Source organism: Nannobrachium achirus (assembly GCF_963921795.1).
Source record: "Nannobrachium achirus genome assembly, chromosome: 20".
Classification (NCBI taxonomy): domain Eukaryota; kingdom Metazoa; phylum Chordata; class Actinopteri; order Myctophiformes; family Myctophidae; genus Nannobrachium; species Nannobrachium achirus.
Window position 1 is genome coordinate 37060573 of NC_137827.1, and position 18967 is coordinate 37079539.

General features: G+C 40.6%; 1 protein-coding gene across 1 annotated transcript; it reads right to left on the reverse strand.

The window, feature by feature from the left end:
* Positions 1–3301: 3301 nt before the first annotated feature.
* LOC308306124 (T cell receptor beta constant 2) lies at positions 3302–18017 on the reverse strand (the record flags this gene model as incomplete). Its single annotated transcript, XM_080751023.1, has 9 exons — positions 3302–3505; positions 3897–4003; positions 4213–4236; positions 4500–4517; positions 4639–4967; positions 6994–7033; positions 11492–11573; positions 17641–17675; positions 17852–18017. The coding sequence occupies 9 exons, from the start codon at positions 18015–18017 to the stop codon at positions 3479–3481; spliced, it is 828 nt and encodes a 275-aa protein (XP_080607149.1). The 3' UTR covers positions 3302–3478.
* Between the last annotated feature and the right edge of the window lie 950 nt (positions 18018–18967).

Below are 18967 nucleotides of genomic sequence, written 5' to 3' on the forward strand. Positions count from 1 at the left end.
AAGACAATAATTTGATTAGAGTAAATTTACCCCCATTGATTCCGGATGGTGACCCGTTTCGAAATGGGTCACCATCCGGAATCAATGGGGGTAAATTTATTGTTAACACATTTTTGTCTTAGGAATGCGACAAAAACCTAAAAATATTATTGAACTCTAGTCTCCATGGCGTGACTAATCAATAGAAAAAAAGTCATTTTGGGGGTGAATACTCCTTTAATAAACTTGACCTTTCACTCTGTACTTAGTGTGCTCTTTTCCCCCTCTACACCAAATCTATTTGCCAAAAATAGACGATCTACAAGCTCTGCGAGGCGTTGTGAGCTTGTAGATCGTCTATTTTTGGCTAAAGTTCTCCGAATATGGACACTATAAAGTTCATGGTTAATATAAAAAAAGGAGGAAAAAAGTTACTATCAATCAAAGATTTGGAGGACCCCCTGTAGTAACTCGGAGGACCCCTTAGGGGTCCTTGAGGTCCTATTGTTAAAACATAACCATAAAACAGCATATTGTAGGCCTATGCCATATTTCAGTAATGTATGCTTATAAAGATGTGTTCTCACATTACACCCAGTAGAATAAAACACAATTGTATTCGTGCACCAGATTATAAGTAACAGCTGGTGACATTACACCATAACTCCTCAGACACATGCTCATACCGCATCTACAGTTGACATGGAAAACAACAGAGAGAACATTCTCTGTTCTGTTTCTGTTTGCACAGAGACCTGCATTGACGGTGGTTGCAGAAAGGCAGGTGTTCTTTGCAAGGAATAGGGTTGTGGTTAGGTTGAAGGTTTCACATCTGCCATTTCTTGGTACTAAAACATGATCTACAGCCTACGCTGTGACCACATCCTCTCCTATAGTGCTGTTCTGTACTCCCCCACAGACAGAGATGCAGTTTCATATCTGCCATAAACATGCACAAGCCTCGTCTCTGCAATGAACGGAACATTGATTTCCTGTAGCCTACTACTGGGGTGTTGTAACCTTACACTTGTTTATGTTCATGTTTAAGTATTACAATCAACATCATCATCAGCATTCAGGTTATTAACAATAGCACAAAACAAAAGAAAGAAAAAAGCAGATGAGATTATACTTAGACTAGATAGCTTCACTTCACATAAGATGCATTTGAAAAATAGATTTTGTCATTTAGGTCATCTGCTATCTGCCATCTGAGGAAAAACTGAAAAAGAACAACAAAAATACTTTTTTTCTATTGATTACTCACGCCATGGAGACTTGAGTTCAATAATATTTTTGGGTATTTCTTTTGGGGGTAAATTTACTATAATCCATTTTTTTGTCTTAGGAATGCAACGAATACAAAACATATTATTGAACTCAAGTCTCCATGGTGTGACTAATCAATAGAACATTTTTCATTTTGAAGGTGAAATACTCCTTTAAGGAACAAAGAGAATGAATAAAAAAATAGAAAAAAACAGGTGCTTGCAGGAGATCAAAAAATTCTTACTGTAGTAAAAAGAGTGGTGCTTACGTATCAAACGGGATCAAGGCATAAGAAAAATAGAGACGATCCTGGCACTCAGGATTAAAAGGAGGAACAAGCCTTTATTTATTTAAAAATTTCAATTGCTGACATGTTTCGACCGAAACGGTCTTCAATCGGGGCAAAAAGAAATGTGAATAAATAAAGGCTTGTTCCTTCTTTTAATCATGAGTGCATTATTTTACAAAGATGATTCATAATTGTGCAATTCTGTAGTTGCACACTTAATCGAGATCCTTATAATAATAATGCAAACTTTTTATAAGTAGTTTTCTAGTTTTCATCAGTGGAAAAATACAGACAAGAAAAACCTCATTAAGAATATCAACTGATCTCATATCTTATAAAGCTTATGGAAACTTGAATTCTCACAAATGTCACTAACAGGCATGCTGCTAAAAATACATCACTCTCCTCAGCTATAGCCTAGTGGGGAGATGAGGGAACCCTTTTTGACAGACTGACTGAGATCAGTCACCTTATATAGATCCATCTCTGATCGTATAACGCTTCTGGAAACTTTGCCTCATGGGTGGGTAGGAAATAGTTTAATTCAGCAATAGTTCAATTCATTTGACTTTTAGGCAGGCTGCTAAAAATATGCCACCCTGCTACACTAACTTTGTGCTATAGGGATGATAATGGAGACCTAGCATAAACTATTGTGAACTTTATATCCCATCATCCATACTAGTCACATACCTGTACAGGTCCCATGAGACAAAGTGTAATTTACTTTTAATTCATAATATGAAATTAACATTTAATACCTTTGATGAGAACAAATGAGCCGTGAGAGTTAAGGACAGGAGAGCACTAGTTGACATGAGTTGTTTTGGATTTTATAATAACATTTGACATACATAGACCCCATGGGAATAAAGGGGTTATTTATTTGTTGTAACCTGTTGCCTTTAGTTGGTCAAATTCAATTTGATGATCTCATTGACTATTGATTATTAGCTTGAGGAATGATTTATCACATATTAAATAACCTTGCGTCACAAGGCTTACCACACAAATTAAATACACAAACCGAGAAGCATATACTGTAGGATCATATACTGATCTCTGACAAGACGGTAACATATCTCAGATCAAAAAGAATAAATCACTTGATTTTCTGAAAAAACTTTAATATACTTTTGAGCCATGATAATATTAATAACTGCACACAAAAAGATATTATCATTTTAAGGAAAATTAGCATAATGTAGGCCTATTCACATGCTTTTACTTAATAGTATGAGAGATGAGAAAATGAGAAAAGATGAGAAAAGTATCAAATAGTTCTTCTTGTATGGTCTGGACCGCTGTCCTGGCGATCCGGGCCATACAAGAGGAACTTGGCATCTTGGCACCCTTGGCACCTTGGCTCTGGCGTAGCCCGACGGAGCGTTGCAAGTTTGAGTCCCGTTCCCGATGGCCTTTGCTGCGTGTTCTCTCCCCGTCTCTCTCCCTCTTTCCTGTCTATCTTCACTTACAAAACTATCAATAAAAAGGCAGAAAAGCCTAAATCAAATTTAAAAAAAAAGAAAATCATCTTGTAAATACAGAATTGGACAACAATCAGTTTTATTTTTATCCTTTCACATAAAGGAATGGAGTCCCGCACACTGTCTTCACTTACAAATTATTTTATTTGGCAACGTTTCAGTCGTCCAGACCTGATGCCTGATGAAGGTCTGAACGTTGCCAAATAAGTACAATTATTTGTAAGTGAAGACAGTGTGCGGGACTCCATTTCTCTATTCGTCAAGTTCACTGTTTCCGATGCACCTGACCTGTAGGTGTGCAAAATGACTTCTTGCATCCTGTCACATAGGAAATATCTACAAAGTCAAGCCACTAGAAATAAAAATATATGTATTACATTTTATTTACTGAATCAAAGCAGATGAGACCCCATGAACTCGGTTGCCATGGTGGTGGCTAGGGTTGGCTCAGAATTCAGTTGTCCTGCTTCTTAGATTGACTCTGTGAAAGACAGAAAAGATTGTTCAGTCACAAAAAAAATCTGTTTATTACAACAAAATAAAACGATTATTTCCATGATTTAGTTCATTCTGCTTAACTTATTGTTAAGTGATTTTGATTACTGTTAATCAAAATAAACGTATTTAAAGAAATAGTATGTAATTTCCCCCTGTTTTTACAATACAAACCATTATATATTGTTTTGTTACAGTATGTAACACAAGAGAAACGTTACCTACTATGACTTTAAGCATAAGTTAGTGTAGAGCAGTTTCTACTGTATGTGACATTGATGCAGAGTCACACAATAACAGTGAGTAAATGCAGTAAAGATTGGCATGTACTGTACAAGGAACATGGTTCATAACCAGGGATCATAAATTGAACGCACCTGAATCCTCCATAGTAAAGCCATAAGGAAGAGTCCATAGAAGCTGCTCTTGGCGAGGAAGAAGATGTAGGACATCTTGGCAGTCTGTGTGATCTTCAAATACTCTTCTGTAGAAAATTAAAACATCCATGAGTTATTTGTGTCCAAATAGTCAGACTGTTTTGACTTCTATTCATCAGAACAAAACACTGAAAATGCCTTTGGTGGATTGTTTCTATTTGAAGTACATTTTAGTGTGCCATGAGTATTTTAACATGCATATCGTCTCTGCAAGAATGATGCCCCATACAGTAACTCTGACATATATTATTCTTACCTTTTGTGGTGCCTTTAACTTTGCCTTCACATGACAGAAACACAGAAAGGATTACAGGATAAGATTAGTTTAAGTGAGCGCTTTGCCTTTTTACATTAAAAATACAATGTTGTGTTACCGCAATCTATTTTACTATATCTGGTACTCTTTCATTTGTGTCAATGCGATTGATGGTAGTCTTTCTATCTATGCTTTCTATCTGAAGTGCATTTTAGTGAGTATTTATTTAACACACATATTGTCTCTGCAAGAATGATGCACCATAACAATGACAATAGTATTCTTACCGTTTGTGGTGCCTGTACCTTCACATGACAGAAACACAGAAATTACAAGAGAAGATTAGTTTAGTTTAGATGGGTGCTTGCCTTTTTTACATAACAAAAATGAAATGTTTTGGTATTTTCCACTATGTATTTAACTTACCTGGTACTCCGTTAATGTAGGCATTGTAATTGGTGGTATTCACCCCATTGTAGAAGCCAACAATGCAGTCAAATTTCTTATCCTTATCCTTAGCCTGGACCTTCAATCGGCTGGTGATGGTGTACAGTTTGGTGCCTTCATCCTGCAAGGCTGCATTATCAGTCACCACTCCTGCAGTGACAGTGACCCCGTCAACCTCCCAGGACACAGTGACATGGTCTGGGTAGAAACCAGTGGCCACACATACAAGGGTCTTCTTCTTCTTCTTGTCAGTACACTCGTTTGGAGAAGGTGGAAGGATTGTGACATTAGGTGTTGTGATATTGACACTAGGATCTGGAATTGGACAGGAGAAAAAAAGTAACATAATTAAAGCTGCATTGTGAAGGTGTTAAGTATACAGTGCTCCACCCTATACACTACAGTACAAATACATAAAGTAATGGTTAAGTATAAGGTTTATGTTGAATTCTACATTGAACCATAAATCTCCTCAAACTGTTACGTTTCAAAACATAACATCTAATTATAAAAACATCTGTCTGCTACTATAATGGATTTCATTGTTGTTATAATTATCTGTTTAGTTAATTGTTATTAATTGGATCAAAGGAAGAAGCATACTGTATAACTAAAGTACCTGACATTTACTTGCTAACTTTAACAAAGCAATACTATAGTGTTTTCTTGCTCTCTTAACTAAGCAGATGGGTTCACATTTCCAAATGCTACGTTACACTTTGTTAGGATAGGACAAAAGGACCACCACTTAAGCTACTTTCTATTTATATAATCTATCCAACATCAAAATATTTAATGTTTAGAGAAATCTCAAGGCAAGAATGTTATGTACATTTTCAGAATTTATGTTTAAGTTGATTTCTTACCAAGAACAGTTAGTTTAGTGCCATTGCCAAAGTAAGCAGGATCGTAGTTGTTCACACTGACACAAGGCTACAGAAAAACCTGACGTTCTCTTTTTTCCCCCACAGATGATGATTATTATTATCATTTTAAACCTTGTCGTTTTAACTCACACATCACCTTTTTTATTTGTTATTTTGTTTAATAATCTTTTGACTGAACTAAGGTATTAATCTATTCATCTATACTAGTTAATAGGCATTGAAGTTAACAAAACAATTTCTTTATAGTTATTTATCAAATCAAATACGTTTAGCTACTGTATATTACAAACTAATGTGTAGCATTGCAAACCATTACATTTATTATTGATTTGTTACCTTACCTAAGACCGTAAGTTTAGTTCCATTTCCAAAGTAAGCCTCAGACTGGGAGCTCACAGAGCCTTACTGCACTGATAAGAACTTATGCTATGAGAGTGATCATCTGGGCATTGTGCCAAATTTCATATTACCACAGCTCTACTGCTGAAGAACATAGCTTATGCTTCTTGTAAACTTTTCACAAGACAAAACAAAAAGTGTGACTATTCACAATGACAACAGAACATCAAGAATCAAAACTATTGATACATGAAATAAATAAAAAGCATGTTAGACCACTAGTACAGTATCTTACGTTTTATGCCAGAGAGTTAATTATTTAAGTCTTATTTATAGAGGATACATTATCTTACCTAAAACAGTGAGTTTAGTTCCATCTCCAAAGTATGCATCCGAGAATGAACACAGAGTGTTAAGAGCTGAACAAAAACCCCTTTACTGCCTCTCTCTCTAACCCAACACTTGTAAATTATAGCACTTTATTTAGAAGTCTTCCAAACCAATGCACGCCTTCCACTCTCAATGGAATCAAGTCAAACCTGATATAAGTCAACCATTTAAACACTATTATTATATTATTACTGTTCTGTTAGGATCTTGTTTAATTTCTTTTAGGTAATCTATGACTGTCTCGTCGCTGGAGTCAAGATATCAAAGCCTAGGGCTTTGTTATCTTGACTCCAGTGACTAAGCCAACTAGAGATGAACATCTAGAGATGAACATGTCCTAATGTGATCATGACACATATTTCTTAGTATTGCCTGACAATATTTTAATTAACATTATGATATTTTCTCACCTATGACCGTTAGCTTGGTTCCTCCACCAAAGTAAGCTCCATCAAATCCACCAGCACAGTGCACACAATCAGCACTTACATTTACCACAAGCTGTTGAATATGGCCCTCTTCTTTATTTCAGATTGCAGTCAAAAGGTGTGCACTCTTGTTTGTTGCATCATATTACTGTACCACGAAGAGTCTAACTTGCTACAACAGTAGTTGGGTGCAAAACAAAATTGAATCTCTCCATAACTAAAGTGTCAGCCTCACAACTATTTTGTCTCAGTTATTGCTGGAATCATAAAGTGAAAATCTCATAGCTTACTTACCAAGAACAGTCAATTTTGTGCCTTGGCCGAAATAGGCTTCATAATTGGCACAGCAACAAAGCTCAACACCAGAATTGAGTGACTGAACTAATACTACAACTTTTATAATTGCACTAATACAGTATTGTTTATATACCTCTTTCTACACTGTGATGCTAAGGAAATATGAAATGACAACAAAAACAATAGCCTATATTCTCCAGCAACAAAAACAATATATTCTCCGGCTAAAACTGTCAGTTTTGTTCCATTGCCAATGTATGCAGGTTTAGTAGTGTACAGTAGGTCAGTGTTCTCAGTTCAGTTCAATATTTAATGTTTTTTGTTTTACATAAACCCACATTTACCCCTCCTTTTAACACACATTTTTACCATCATATTTATTGCAGTGCAGTAAAAGTGTAAGAGTTCTGACTTACCTAAAACAGTGAGTTTAGTTCCATTTCCAAAGTAGGCCTCGCCAGTGTCACACTGATTGCAACCTCTACAGAAAAGTCAAAACGTTCCATAATCTTTAATTGGACAACACGCTCCTTGTTATCCATTGGCGGTTTGCAATTCCATTCGATAATCTATAATTATCTCAGCATTTGTGTTTTTGAGAAACAGTGGTGAGTCAAACAGCCAGATGGAGCATGTATGAATTGGACAATTTCTATTTTATTCCATTCTGCTGTCCTTGTTAAAATCAATTTCACATCTACAATAATACATTGGAGTCCCTCATGGTGTTGAATATTGATGTTATCCCCTGTAACAAGGGTACCAGGTACTGTTCAGTGCTCACCACAATAGAAGTGAATGGGAGGAGGTTTTTGTACGGCAGCTCTATAGGAATGTATCACCGTGGCCCCCTGTCCCCACGGTGAAAAAGTATTACACAAAAACCTTTATTCTTTCTCATTCTCTCTTCTTGCCAACCCCCACGTTGGTTCTCCCTATCTCACCCCCCATCTCTCTCTATCTGCCCCTGAGAGCAGGTGCATGGCAAGGGGGGATGCTGAAAGAGTTAGAACTGCTTCCATGCTGACTGCTGCTATTTCTGTGAGCTCTAAGAAAAGCAGTGAGAGTGAGGACGGGAAGAAAGGTAAGCTTTTTTGTTTTTGTGTTTCCTTGTCGGTGCAAGGTGGAAATGACATCTCTGTTGGTCACATGTTACTTCACATCCCTCCCAGATTCCATTTGTCTTATGACATCATGACACCCTGAGCTGCAGCTGAGACAGCCTAATGATGTATAAGTCCCAATGTTTACTGCAAACATATTGAGAGAGTGCATATTTGCTCTGTCCGCCAGAGGAATTGTTTGGGAAGTGTAAAAGATATCCACCTTTCTTTATCAAATGTGTTGTTGAAAGTTTATTTTTCCCCCAAACTGATTGGTGCTATTGGAATGTATTTTAAAATTACATTAGATGTTTTTCTATTTCTGTTTTCTTGACTCAAAGCAGTGAAATTCATACTGCAATATATTGCCTTTATTAGTCTGGTTGCCGTGCAGGGCAACCAGACTAATAGTACTTGTTCGACTTTAATCCTTCCATCTTTCTAGATAAAGTTTATTTTGCCACACTGCTCCTCCCACAGTTTTGGTGGCACGCACTATCCACCTCTTTCCGCAGGAATTTACAGGAGAATTTTTTGCATCACACTTCCGGTTAACAGCAGACATACAAGCTCACGTCGTGTCGCAGATGCAACCGTTGTGAGCTTGTAGATCACACTCGGCTGCGGCGCCGGAAGCTCCGTACAACTTCTGCGCAATGCACGATGGGATGTTGGAAAGTTGTGGATATGTCATATCGACCGGCTTCATCGGGACACATGGGGGTGCATTTTGCTCAGAGATGCGTTATAAATTATAGTTTAATTTATATAAATGTATTTGTGAATACATTTTCTCCATTGACTTTAATTAAAATTGTAACTTTTCCCAAATATGGAGATGACTGACATCATAGACCACATGAGACTTACACAGTATCCATATATGGGCATTCCAGGATATGGGCCTAAAATGGATGACATCAGGGATATCCATATCTGTCTATAAATGCGACAAATCTCTGCGTGTCTGTCTGCGTGTATGTAACCCGCGTATCTCGAGAACCGTTCGTCCCACCGGCTTCAGATTCGGCACGCGCGTTCCCCGCCGCGGCGCGGAGTGCAGTGCCGGGTCTCGACCCGACCCGACGCGCGGTTTTCCCGAACCGGCGCGAAACGTTCGGAATCTCCTTATGCGGGGTTGATTGTTGACATCAGGCTGTTCCGGAGGAAATCGGCGAAAGCTCTGACTCATTGTGACATCACTTCATAAAAGGCTCTGATATCACGTACGCCACATGAGTCAACAAAAAATCTCTGTGATTGTGTATGTATGTATGTAATCCGCGTATCTCGAGAACCGTTCGTCCCACGGGCACGCGCGTTCTCCATATATTGCCCCCATATATATCTCCATATATGGGCATAAATGGACACAGGCAAACAGATGTTCAAAACGGGTCCTATGACAACAGGTATAATGAGGTTTGCATTAAAGGGGGAACCGGCACTGTGTCTGCAACACAGTTGGAGGCACAGACAGATACTCCATATATGGGCATAAAATGGACGCAGATAGACAGATATCTCCATATATGGGCATAAAATGGACCCAGAACTATAACTGCAGTGATCTCCATATATGGACATAAAATGGACGCCGACAGACAGACAGACAGATACAGATATCTCCATATATGGGCATAAATGGACACAGGCAGACAGATGGTCAAAACGGGTCCTATGAAAACAGGTATAATGGGGTTTGCATTAAAGGGCGGGGCATTCATTCCCTATTTACATTGTTCCGAGTTGGCCAGGTCGCCGACTAGACGCTTCTAGTATGATAAAAGAGACAAGGACTGATACAGAGATCTCCATATATGGCCATTCATTTAGTAGTGAATTAATTTTCCCCATTGACTTGAATGGGGAAAATTCAAATGGTAAGAGAATTAATTTGCAAGTGTGACTCACGTCATGGCAACCACACTTGCAATTTCCAATTGCATCTCTCTAGTTAGTTGATCGAGCCACCGATGCAAAATGATTTGAATGAGTCTTTCTGCCTGTGCATAGTACAGGTATGTCACTCTGTCTGCTAAGTTGCTGTCGAACAGAGGGTGGTGAAAATGCCAAAATAAACTTGGGATGAAACATTCCATTAAGTAACAATTATGATGATGTAACTAACTTGCTTTTAAAACATTCATCATCCTTAATTCAAGACATAATACACACTGTTTATTTTTGTTTTGTTTTGATTGTTTAACTGCAATAGATGTGTATCCTAAAGGTACCCTGCAGAGGTCAGTGTACATCTGAAATAATTTTCCCCTTGGTATAAGACTTTTTTCCACAATGGCCATGCACATAATAAATACAAAAAGGAATTAAAAACATCATGTCTAAGCAGGCATTTTTTGAAGCGGTGAAACCCGCTTCCTATGAGTGGCTTTGTGTGTATGATGCCCATATATGGTCATTTTAGTCCAGAATGAACAGGCTTTTTCAAAAACAGAATGTCCGTTTAATTACCATATATGGTGATCTCAGTCCAGAATGAACAGGGTTTTTCAAAAACACAATGTATGTCACCTCATGTCCATATATGGTCACTCCAGGCCAGAATGAACAGGTTTTTCCTGTCCCGTACGTGCAAAATATCAGTCCAGAATGAATAGGCTTTTTCAAAAAGCAAAATGTGTGTCCCATGTCCATATATGGTCATTTCAGTTCAGAATGGTAAAAAGGAGCATTAAGGCAGACAAGAGTAAATACATTGAAAATCTAGCAGAAGTTGAAAAATCACACCCGTGTGAACTGAGCGGTGGTTTACTGTACTCTACTGTACCTAACTGTACTGTACTGTACATATTCTGTGTTCTATATCTATGAATTCTATGTGTTCTAGATCTATGAATTCTGTCGCCGCCCCCCCAGGCTAGTCTCAACAGCACCCTCTTACCCCCCCCCCCCCCCCACCCCCCTCCCCCCCTGTGTGTGTGTGTGTGTGTGTGTGTGTGTGTGTGTGCATGTGTGTGTGTGTGTGTGTGCCTGGCCTGGCCTGGCCTGAAAACAGCGCCCCTCCCTTAACATGTGTGGTCATAAAAGGTACTGTAGGCTACATACAGACAGACAGACACGGACGGACGGACGGACGGAGACAGACATACCCACACACACGGCCACGTATAGGAGGGTTGTGACCACCGCTCAAAAATTTAGTAGGCCACAAAGATAACAGAAACTGAAATAATTATAAAACCTATTATACCGGCTGTCATACCGGCTCTCCAGACAATTCTATACTAAGATTCACCGCTTCACTTCGAACCGAGGTTTGATTTTTTTTAAGTACAGGCTACTCTAAACCCCCCTTGCAGCCAGGCCTATAATCAAAATAATGTCCAAAAATAACATCTTCGCTAAAAAGAGAGGAAAGACTTACAGTCCAGGAGAATGGTGGTGGTGGTGGTGGTGGTGGTGGTGTGAGGGCTCTGTGTGTGGTTCACATGCAGGTGGTCCACTACCTGCCCAGGTGAGGTGATCTTTAGATGTGCAGAGAGTGGGTAATGGCAGGCAGTCAGTGGCAAGCAGCAGAACTCCCATTCACTCCCATGTTAAGGGGAAAAACAGGAAGCAGCTTACTCCTGAGGCTGCACCTATGCTTGTCCAGCTAGCTAGCTTAGCCACCTAGCATGCTAACAAATGCACACATTCATCAACCAGTCCAGTCCCATGCATCATATACCCTATTAATTGCTTTGTCAACAATTTTGTAACAACTCTTTCAGTAAAACATGTTCTCTCTTTCGAATTTGGACATGTCTCTCTTTCCTCCACTCTCAGGCATCGATGACTCCTCAATCTCTCCCTCCCTTTGATCAATCATCATGCCCCTCACCTGTAGGTAGACCCACACACACGCGCGCACGCACACACACGCGCGCACGCACACACACACACGCGCGCGCGCGCGCACGCACACACACACACACACACACACACACACACACACACACACACACACACACACACACACACACACACACACACACACACACACACACACACAGAGAGAAAGGTGTGTCTAATAACCTCTCCAATTTACAAATAGGTTTCCAAGGAATTTTACAAGCTTATTGCAGTTTGCATCCTTTGTGGGGAACTGAACCAAACCAACACACAGCACAATTGCAGGTGCAAGAAAAGGGGTGTATTTATTTGGGGAAATACAGAGTGCGGGAGGGGGAAGCAAATAATAAACTCAGGTAGGTATTTAAATGCAAACAATTAATAATAATAATTTCCTCTTCCATTTCAGGGCAGGTGAGTATTATCAATAACCATTTCTTCTTCCTTTTCAGGGCAGGTAAGTGGGGTTATTTATTTGTATTCGTTTTTTGGGCTTTTATGCCTTTATTGGATAGGACAGTAGACTGATAGGAAATGGGGGGAGAGACGGGGAGTGACATACGGCAAAGGTCGTCCGGATCGGGAATCAAACTGGCGACGCTGTCAGGCATCAATGCCTATGTATGCCTATCTGGTATGCGCCTGGACCAGTAGACCAGCGGGTGCCCCGGCCCGAGTAGGATGACCGTCGGCAGGTTAGCTACTCACCAGCGTCGGCAGGTAGCTATACTCACCAGTCAGCAGGTTAGCATTTCACTAGGTTAGCATTCACCAGCGTTAGTTTTATTGAGGTTAGGGTTAAGGTTACGTTTAGGTCGTCGGCATATTGACTTGGACCCGCAGGTACTGTAGTTACCTTCCATCAATGACGTGGCCTAGGAGGAGGTGTGGTCCTCGGGGCCTCACTCTACCTTCACACCAGTGTCTCTCCCTTGTGATGTGCTTACCTGGCACACCTTTGATATATGGCCTCCACAAACAGTTTTAATTGACAATCTACAGGTTCCATACATAAGTGAAGTACAATCCATTGGGCCCCGGCCCACGCTTCATGCCTCTCTACTAGTATGAATAGAAGTATGTAGGGCAAAGTAAACAGAACACAAATACACACACACTGTAGCTGAGTTTTACATGAAATCTCTCTCCCTCTCTCACTCGCTCGCTCGCTCTCTCTCTCTCTCTCTCTCTCTCTCTCTCTCTCTCTCTCTCTCTCTCTCCAGACATGGCAGGGAGATATTCCAGGATGCACTGGGGTCACCACTCACCAGTTATTTGGAGACAATACCTTCTTTCCGTGGCGTCTGCCTGTCTGTTAGCACCTATAGTAGTGGCAGAAGGTAACCAGGTACAATTAGAAAATAGCAGATCTACAAGCTCAGAATGAGTTCTGAGCTTGCAGATCAAATTTCAAAAGAATGTGTGAAATGGGACATGCTGAATAATGTGTACAGGCTTTAATGTGAAAACAAAACAAAAAGGCACAAATCATGAAGGCAGCGTCCGATTATGGTGAAGCACTTTTTCTTGTTCATTTCTGTTTTAGTTTTAAAAGCATGTCCTCATTTAGAGCTCTGGCTACGCGAGCGGTTAGAGATAGGGTTAGTAATGGGGAGAGTCGGACAAAAACTATGTTGGAGTAATGCGTGTTGGAACAACGCAACACACCCTCTGACGGCTGCAGGTAAAAAACTCTCTAAACCTTGAGCCCTGGACTGTGAGGCATCTCAAGCGCTTCCCATTTTGCATCATCATCAGAAAATGTTTGTTGCTTGCTATAGGATGGTGCTTTTTCAGTACTTTGACTTGTATAATCACTAAAGATGCTGCTGAGTGTTTAGATCAAAGCACAATTATACTTCTGTACAACTTCACAGCAACAACAAAATAGGGTGGAGCGAACAGCAAATGATATTAGCTTAGCTTTCCTGTGCAAACCACTAACAGGAGCCATGGTTTTTTGTCAGGCAGCCTCATCAAACCACATCACTGTGCACTTGCAGCACAGAAATACACAGCCGAGTCTGATGAATTCGCTCGGCGGATACTCAGAGCTCCTTTCACTGTGTCTTCTCTTGTGATTTCGAATAGTTTTTCAAACTGGCCCTCGTAGTTGGGGGGAGTTGAAACATACCCATAACCGATGAGAATCATGGTGTTACTTCTCTGTTTGTGTTGGTACCAGAGCATAACTGAACGGCTGTTGTCATCATGGCTGCAATTTATCGTAAGATTCTCGGTCCCTTGTGTGACTATCTGAGATGAAGACTGTTGAAATATGGCATTCACTGCTTGACCTGGGAAGAGATTTGGTTTGGTTGATTAATGCATTATATGACTATACGTATTTGTCAGAAGAAAAACTTTAATAGATTCACTTCTATAGAGCAGCCCTAATTATTGCAGGTCACAGATAATCAAAATGCACCCAGCCCCCCACCCACCCCCCTCCATACAGTGTTAAAACTTCTGATGAAATTTAATAAAACCTACGTGTAAGCAAGATGAGTAGAAATCCAAGTTTGTACATGATGAGACTAACACCTCCAAGGACAGAGGTCTTTAAAGTATCACCAATGTGTTACAGTTGCGTTTAGTGCTGAAATCAAGCATCGGGTTAGGCAGACACGGCAGTCAAGCTGTTCCCCACGCCCAGTCACCGTCACCCTCTGATCTAATTAGCTAACAAGTCAACACTAACGCATACACCCTCAATCCTAAATGGTTCAATCTAGGCAGTCTTAACACAGTTAGCAGCCAGAACACTGCTCACTCTTCATACTACACCTCTTCTGCTGCTGTTCAGTGATCAAACTCCCTCCACCTCCCCAGCCTGCACCTTGTGGCATTTAGTTATCTATCCACTATGTCAGTATGTTAATTGTATGGGTTTCTGTGGATGTTAGGTGTAGTTGATAATGGTTCAATGTTATGTCCATGTAATAACTCTGTATCTTTTGTTTTTTCGAACCGGCAACGCCATCAGGCATCAGTGCCTATGTGGTATGTGCCTGGACCAGTAGGCTAGCGGGCGCCCCAAGGGGTTTGTGATCGGAGAGAGTGCAGTTGTTCTCAACCTGACTCCCCTCTTTCCTGGCTATCTGATAACATGAGTTCACCTGTCAGAAAAAACTTTATTGTGTATGAGAGGTGGGGGCTCCAAATGTACTACTTACGTGTGTATGGTGGTGTGGAACATTTAAAATCACTGCTTGGAGTGATCTGACACACACACACACACACACACACACGCACACGCACACACACACACACACACACACACACACACACACACACACACACACACACACACACACACACACACACACACACACACACAAATGATCACCCAATGCATTAAAGAGCACATGGTTAACAGCATATCATGTAAATCTGTTATAAACACTGTCCTGTCTACATGGAAAGAGTCATGTTGTGGTGCTAGGTGGTAGGGTGGCAGGGTTGGAGGCAGTGGTGGACAGTAGCAGAGTACATGTACTTGAGTACTTTACTTTACTGTACAACTAGTTTTTGAGTATCTGTATTTTACTTGAGTATTTGGGGATACTTATGACTTTCACTCCACTATATTTCAAATACAAATATTGCACATTTGACTCCACAACAATATACAGTATAGGAAGGGAATGTGTACTGTAGTCTTCACCTAGGACAGAAAACATTGTGTCAGTCATGTGTTGTTTCAATGCTTGACACTGTTGCTGACACCTACTGGTGACTTTAATGTATTAAATGTACTAAAATAATCATATACTGTTCATCAACAAACAAATGCCTCATATAGTCATATCCCCTGTCTAGCCTATCAGAGAGTCCTGTAGTGGTGGTTTGATGAAGGCGTACAGTATGTAGACCACAGCGCAGAAGTAACTTTGCATTATATGGTCATGTTGGAGATAATGAGATACAGTAGTAGAGAAACAATCTGTTTCTTAGTTGTCATTACACACACATCCATGTCATCGTAGTCCCACACAAGCAGTGCCGCCACGGGGGGCACCGACAGCCAGTTGTGTGTCGGGCACCAAAATGGGTTGCAGCGGCCCTGACCACAAGGTGCTCTGCTAATGTTATGCTGTTATGTTTCCTCTTCCTTTTCATAGCAGGTGAGTATTATCAATAACCATTTCTTCTTCCTTTTCAGGGCATGTAAGAGTTGTTATTTATTTGTATTAGTTTTTGGGGCTTTTATGCCTTTATTGGATAGGACAGTAGACTGATAGGAAATGGGGGGAGAGACGGGGAGTGACATACGGCAAAGGTCGTCCGGATCGGGAATCAAACTGGCGACGCCGTCAGGCATCAATGCCTATGTGGCAATGCCTATCTGGTATGCGCCTGGACCAGTAGGCCAGCGGGTGCCTCGGCCCGAGTAGGATGACCGTCGGCAGGTTAGCTACACACCAGCGTCGGCAGGTTAGCTATACTCACCAGAACCGGCAGGTTAGCATTTCACCAGGTTAGCATTCATCAGCGTTAGTTTTATTGAGGTTATTGTTAAGGTTACGTTTAGGTCGTCTGCATATTGACTCGGACCCGCAGGTACTGTAGTTACCTCCCATCAATGACGTGGCCTAGGAGGAGGTGTGGTCCTCGGGGCCTCACTCTGCCTTCACACCAGTGTCTCTCCCTGTAGTAAGGGAAGTTAGCCTATTGCTAGACCAATCTGGGAACTAAATCTAAATCACTAGCTTTCTTCACAAATGTGTTCATAAAGGTGTCTACTATCACCTCTGAACTTTGTCAAACCCAACTCCCTTGACATACTTTGTGGGAGCCAATCAAAGTTATTGGGTATCCCGACTCCGAGGGCCTGGGATTAAAGGGTGAAAAATAGAAAATGGCCAATATTAACGTATGAGGTGTGTAATTTGGGTATTTTTGGGCTGCTAAATCCATTCCAACCATTAGTTTTCAGTTAAAATGACACCTTGGCCATAAAATAGGCCACACCTACTTTTATGTGTCCATGAGACGTATAATATTGGCAATAAAAAAAAAGGTTGGAGTAGGGTTTGAATTTATGAAAACTATTCAAGATCAGGTGGGTAAGCGCACATCATGACATACAGGATAACATGATACAATCTGACAAGGAACATTCAAACACAGGGTTTAAAACATAGGGACTAACAGGACACAGGTGAACTCGAATGACATGATTGGCTAAGCCTTAGCCAATTAGGCCTTTTTTTTTGGCCAAGGAGTAATTTTTACTGATAACTAATGGTTGGAATGGATTCAGCAGCCCAGCAATACCCTAATTACACACCTCATATGTTCATATTGGCAATTCTTTATTTTTCCCCCTTTAATCCAAGGCCCTGGGTATCCCGATACCCCCAACTTTGATTGGCTCCCACAAAGTATATCAAGGGAGTTGGGTTTGACAAAGTTCAGAGGTGATAGTAAACACCTTTATGAATACATTTGTGAAGAAAAATAGTGATTTAGATTTAGTTCCCAGATTGGTCTAGCAATAGGCTAACTTTCCCAAACTATAACGCGTGTTGGAACAACGCAACACACCCTCTGACGGCTGCAGGGAAAAAACTCTCCAAACCTTGAGCCCTGGACTGTGAGGCATCTCAAGCGCTTCCCATTTTGCATCATCATCAGAAAATGTTTGTTGCTTGCTATAGGATGATGCTTTTTCAGTACCTTGACTTGTATAATCACTTTAAAGATGCTGCTGACTGTTTAGATCAGAGCACAATTATAACACAATTATACTTCTGTACAACTTCACAGCAACAACAAAATAGGGTGGAGCGAACAGCAAATGTTATTAGCTTAGCTTTCCTGTGCAAACCACTAAACAGGAGTGATGTTTTTTTGTCAGGCAGCCTCATCAAACCACATCACTGTGTACTTGCAGCACAGAAATACACAGCCGAGTCTGATGAATTCGCTTGGCGGATACTCAGAGCTCCTTTCGCTCCTCGCACTGGGTCTTCTCTTGTGATTTGGAATAGTTTTTCAAACTGGCCCTCGTAGTTGGGGGTAGTTGAAACATACCCATAACCGATGAGATTCATGGTGTTACTTATCTGTTTGTATTGGTACCAGAGCATAACTGATTGGCTCTTGTCATCATGGCTGCAATTTATCTTAAGATTCTCCGTCCCTTCTGTGACTATCTGAGATGAAGACTGTTGAAATAGGTCTATATATCCTATATTCTCTGCTTGACCTGGGAAGAGATTTGGTTTGATTAATGCATTATTTAGTATTTGTCAGAAGAAAAACTTTTTTCTGATGAAATTGAATAAAACCTACGTGTAAGCAAGAGGAGTAGAAATCCAAGTTTGTACATGATGAGACTAACACCTCCAAGGACAGTTAAGAGAGGTCTTTAAAGTGTCATCAATGTGTTACAGTTGCGTTTAGTGCTGAAATCAAGCATCTGGATAGGCAGACACGGCAGTCAAGCTGTTCCCCACGCCCAGTCACCCTCTGATCTAATTCGCTAACAAGTCAACACTAACGCATACACCCTCAATCCTAATGGTTCAATCTAGGCAGCCTTAAGGCTCTAACAGAGTCCAGGGTGAAGAGCTATTTACTTCACCTCGTTGTAGTTTCCTAGCTATCACCTAGGCTTTGTATGTATTTTTAGGTGATAGCTAGAAAACTACACCGCGGTGAAGTGAATAGCTCTTCACCCTGGACTCTGATAGAGGCTTTAGCAGCCAGAACACTGCTCACTCTTCATACTACACCTCTTCTGCTGCTGTTCAGTGATCAAACTCCCTCCACCTCCCCAGCCTGCACCTTGTGGCATTTAGTTATCTATCCACTATGTCAGTATGTTAATTGTATGGGTTTCTGTGGATGTTAGGTGTAGTTGATAATGGTTCAATGTTATGTCCTTGTAATAACTCTGTATCTTTTGTTCTTTTATTATTCTTTTGGGGGGATTTTATGCCTTTATTGGATAGGACAGTAGACTGAGTGACATACAGTACAGCAAAGGTCGTCCCGATCA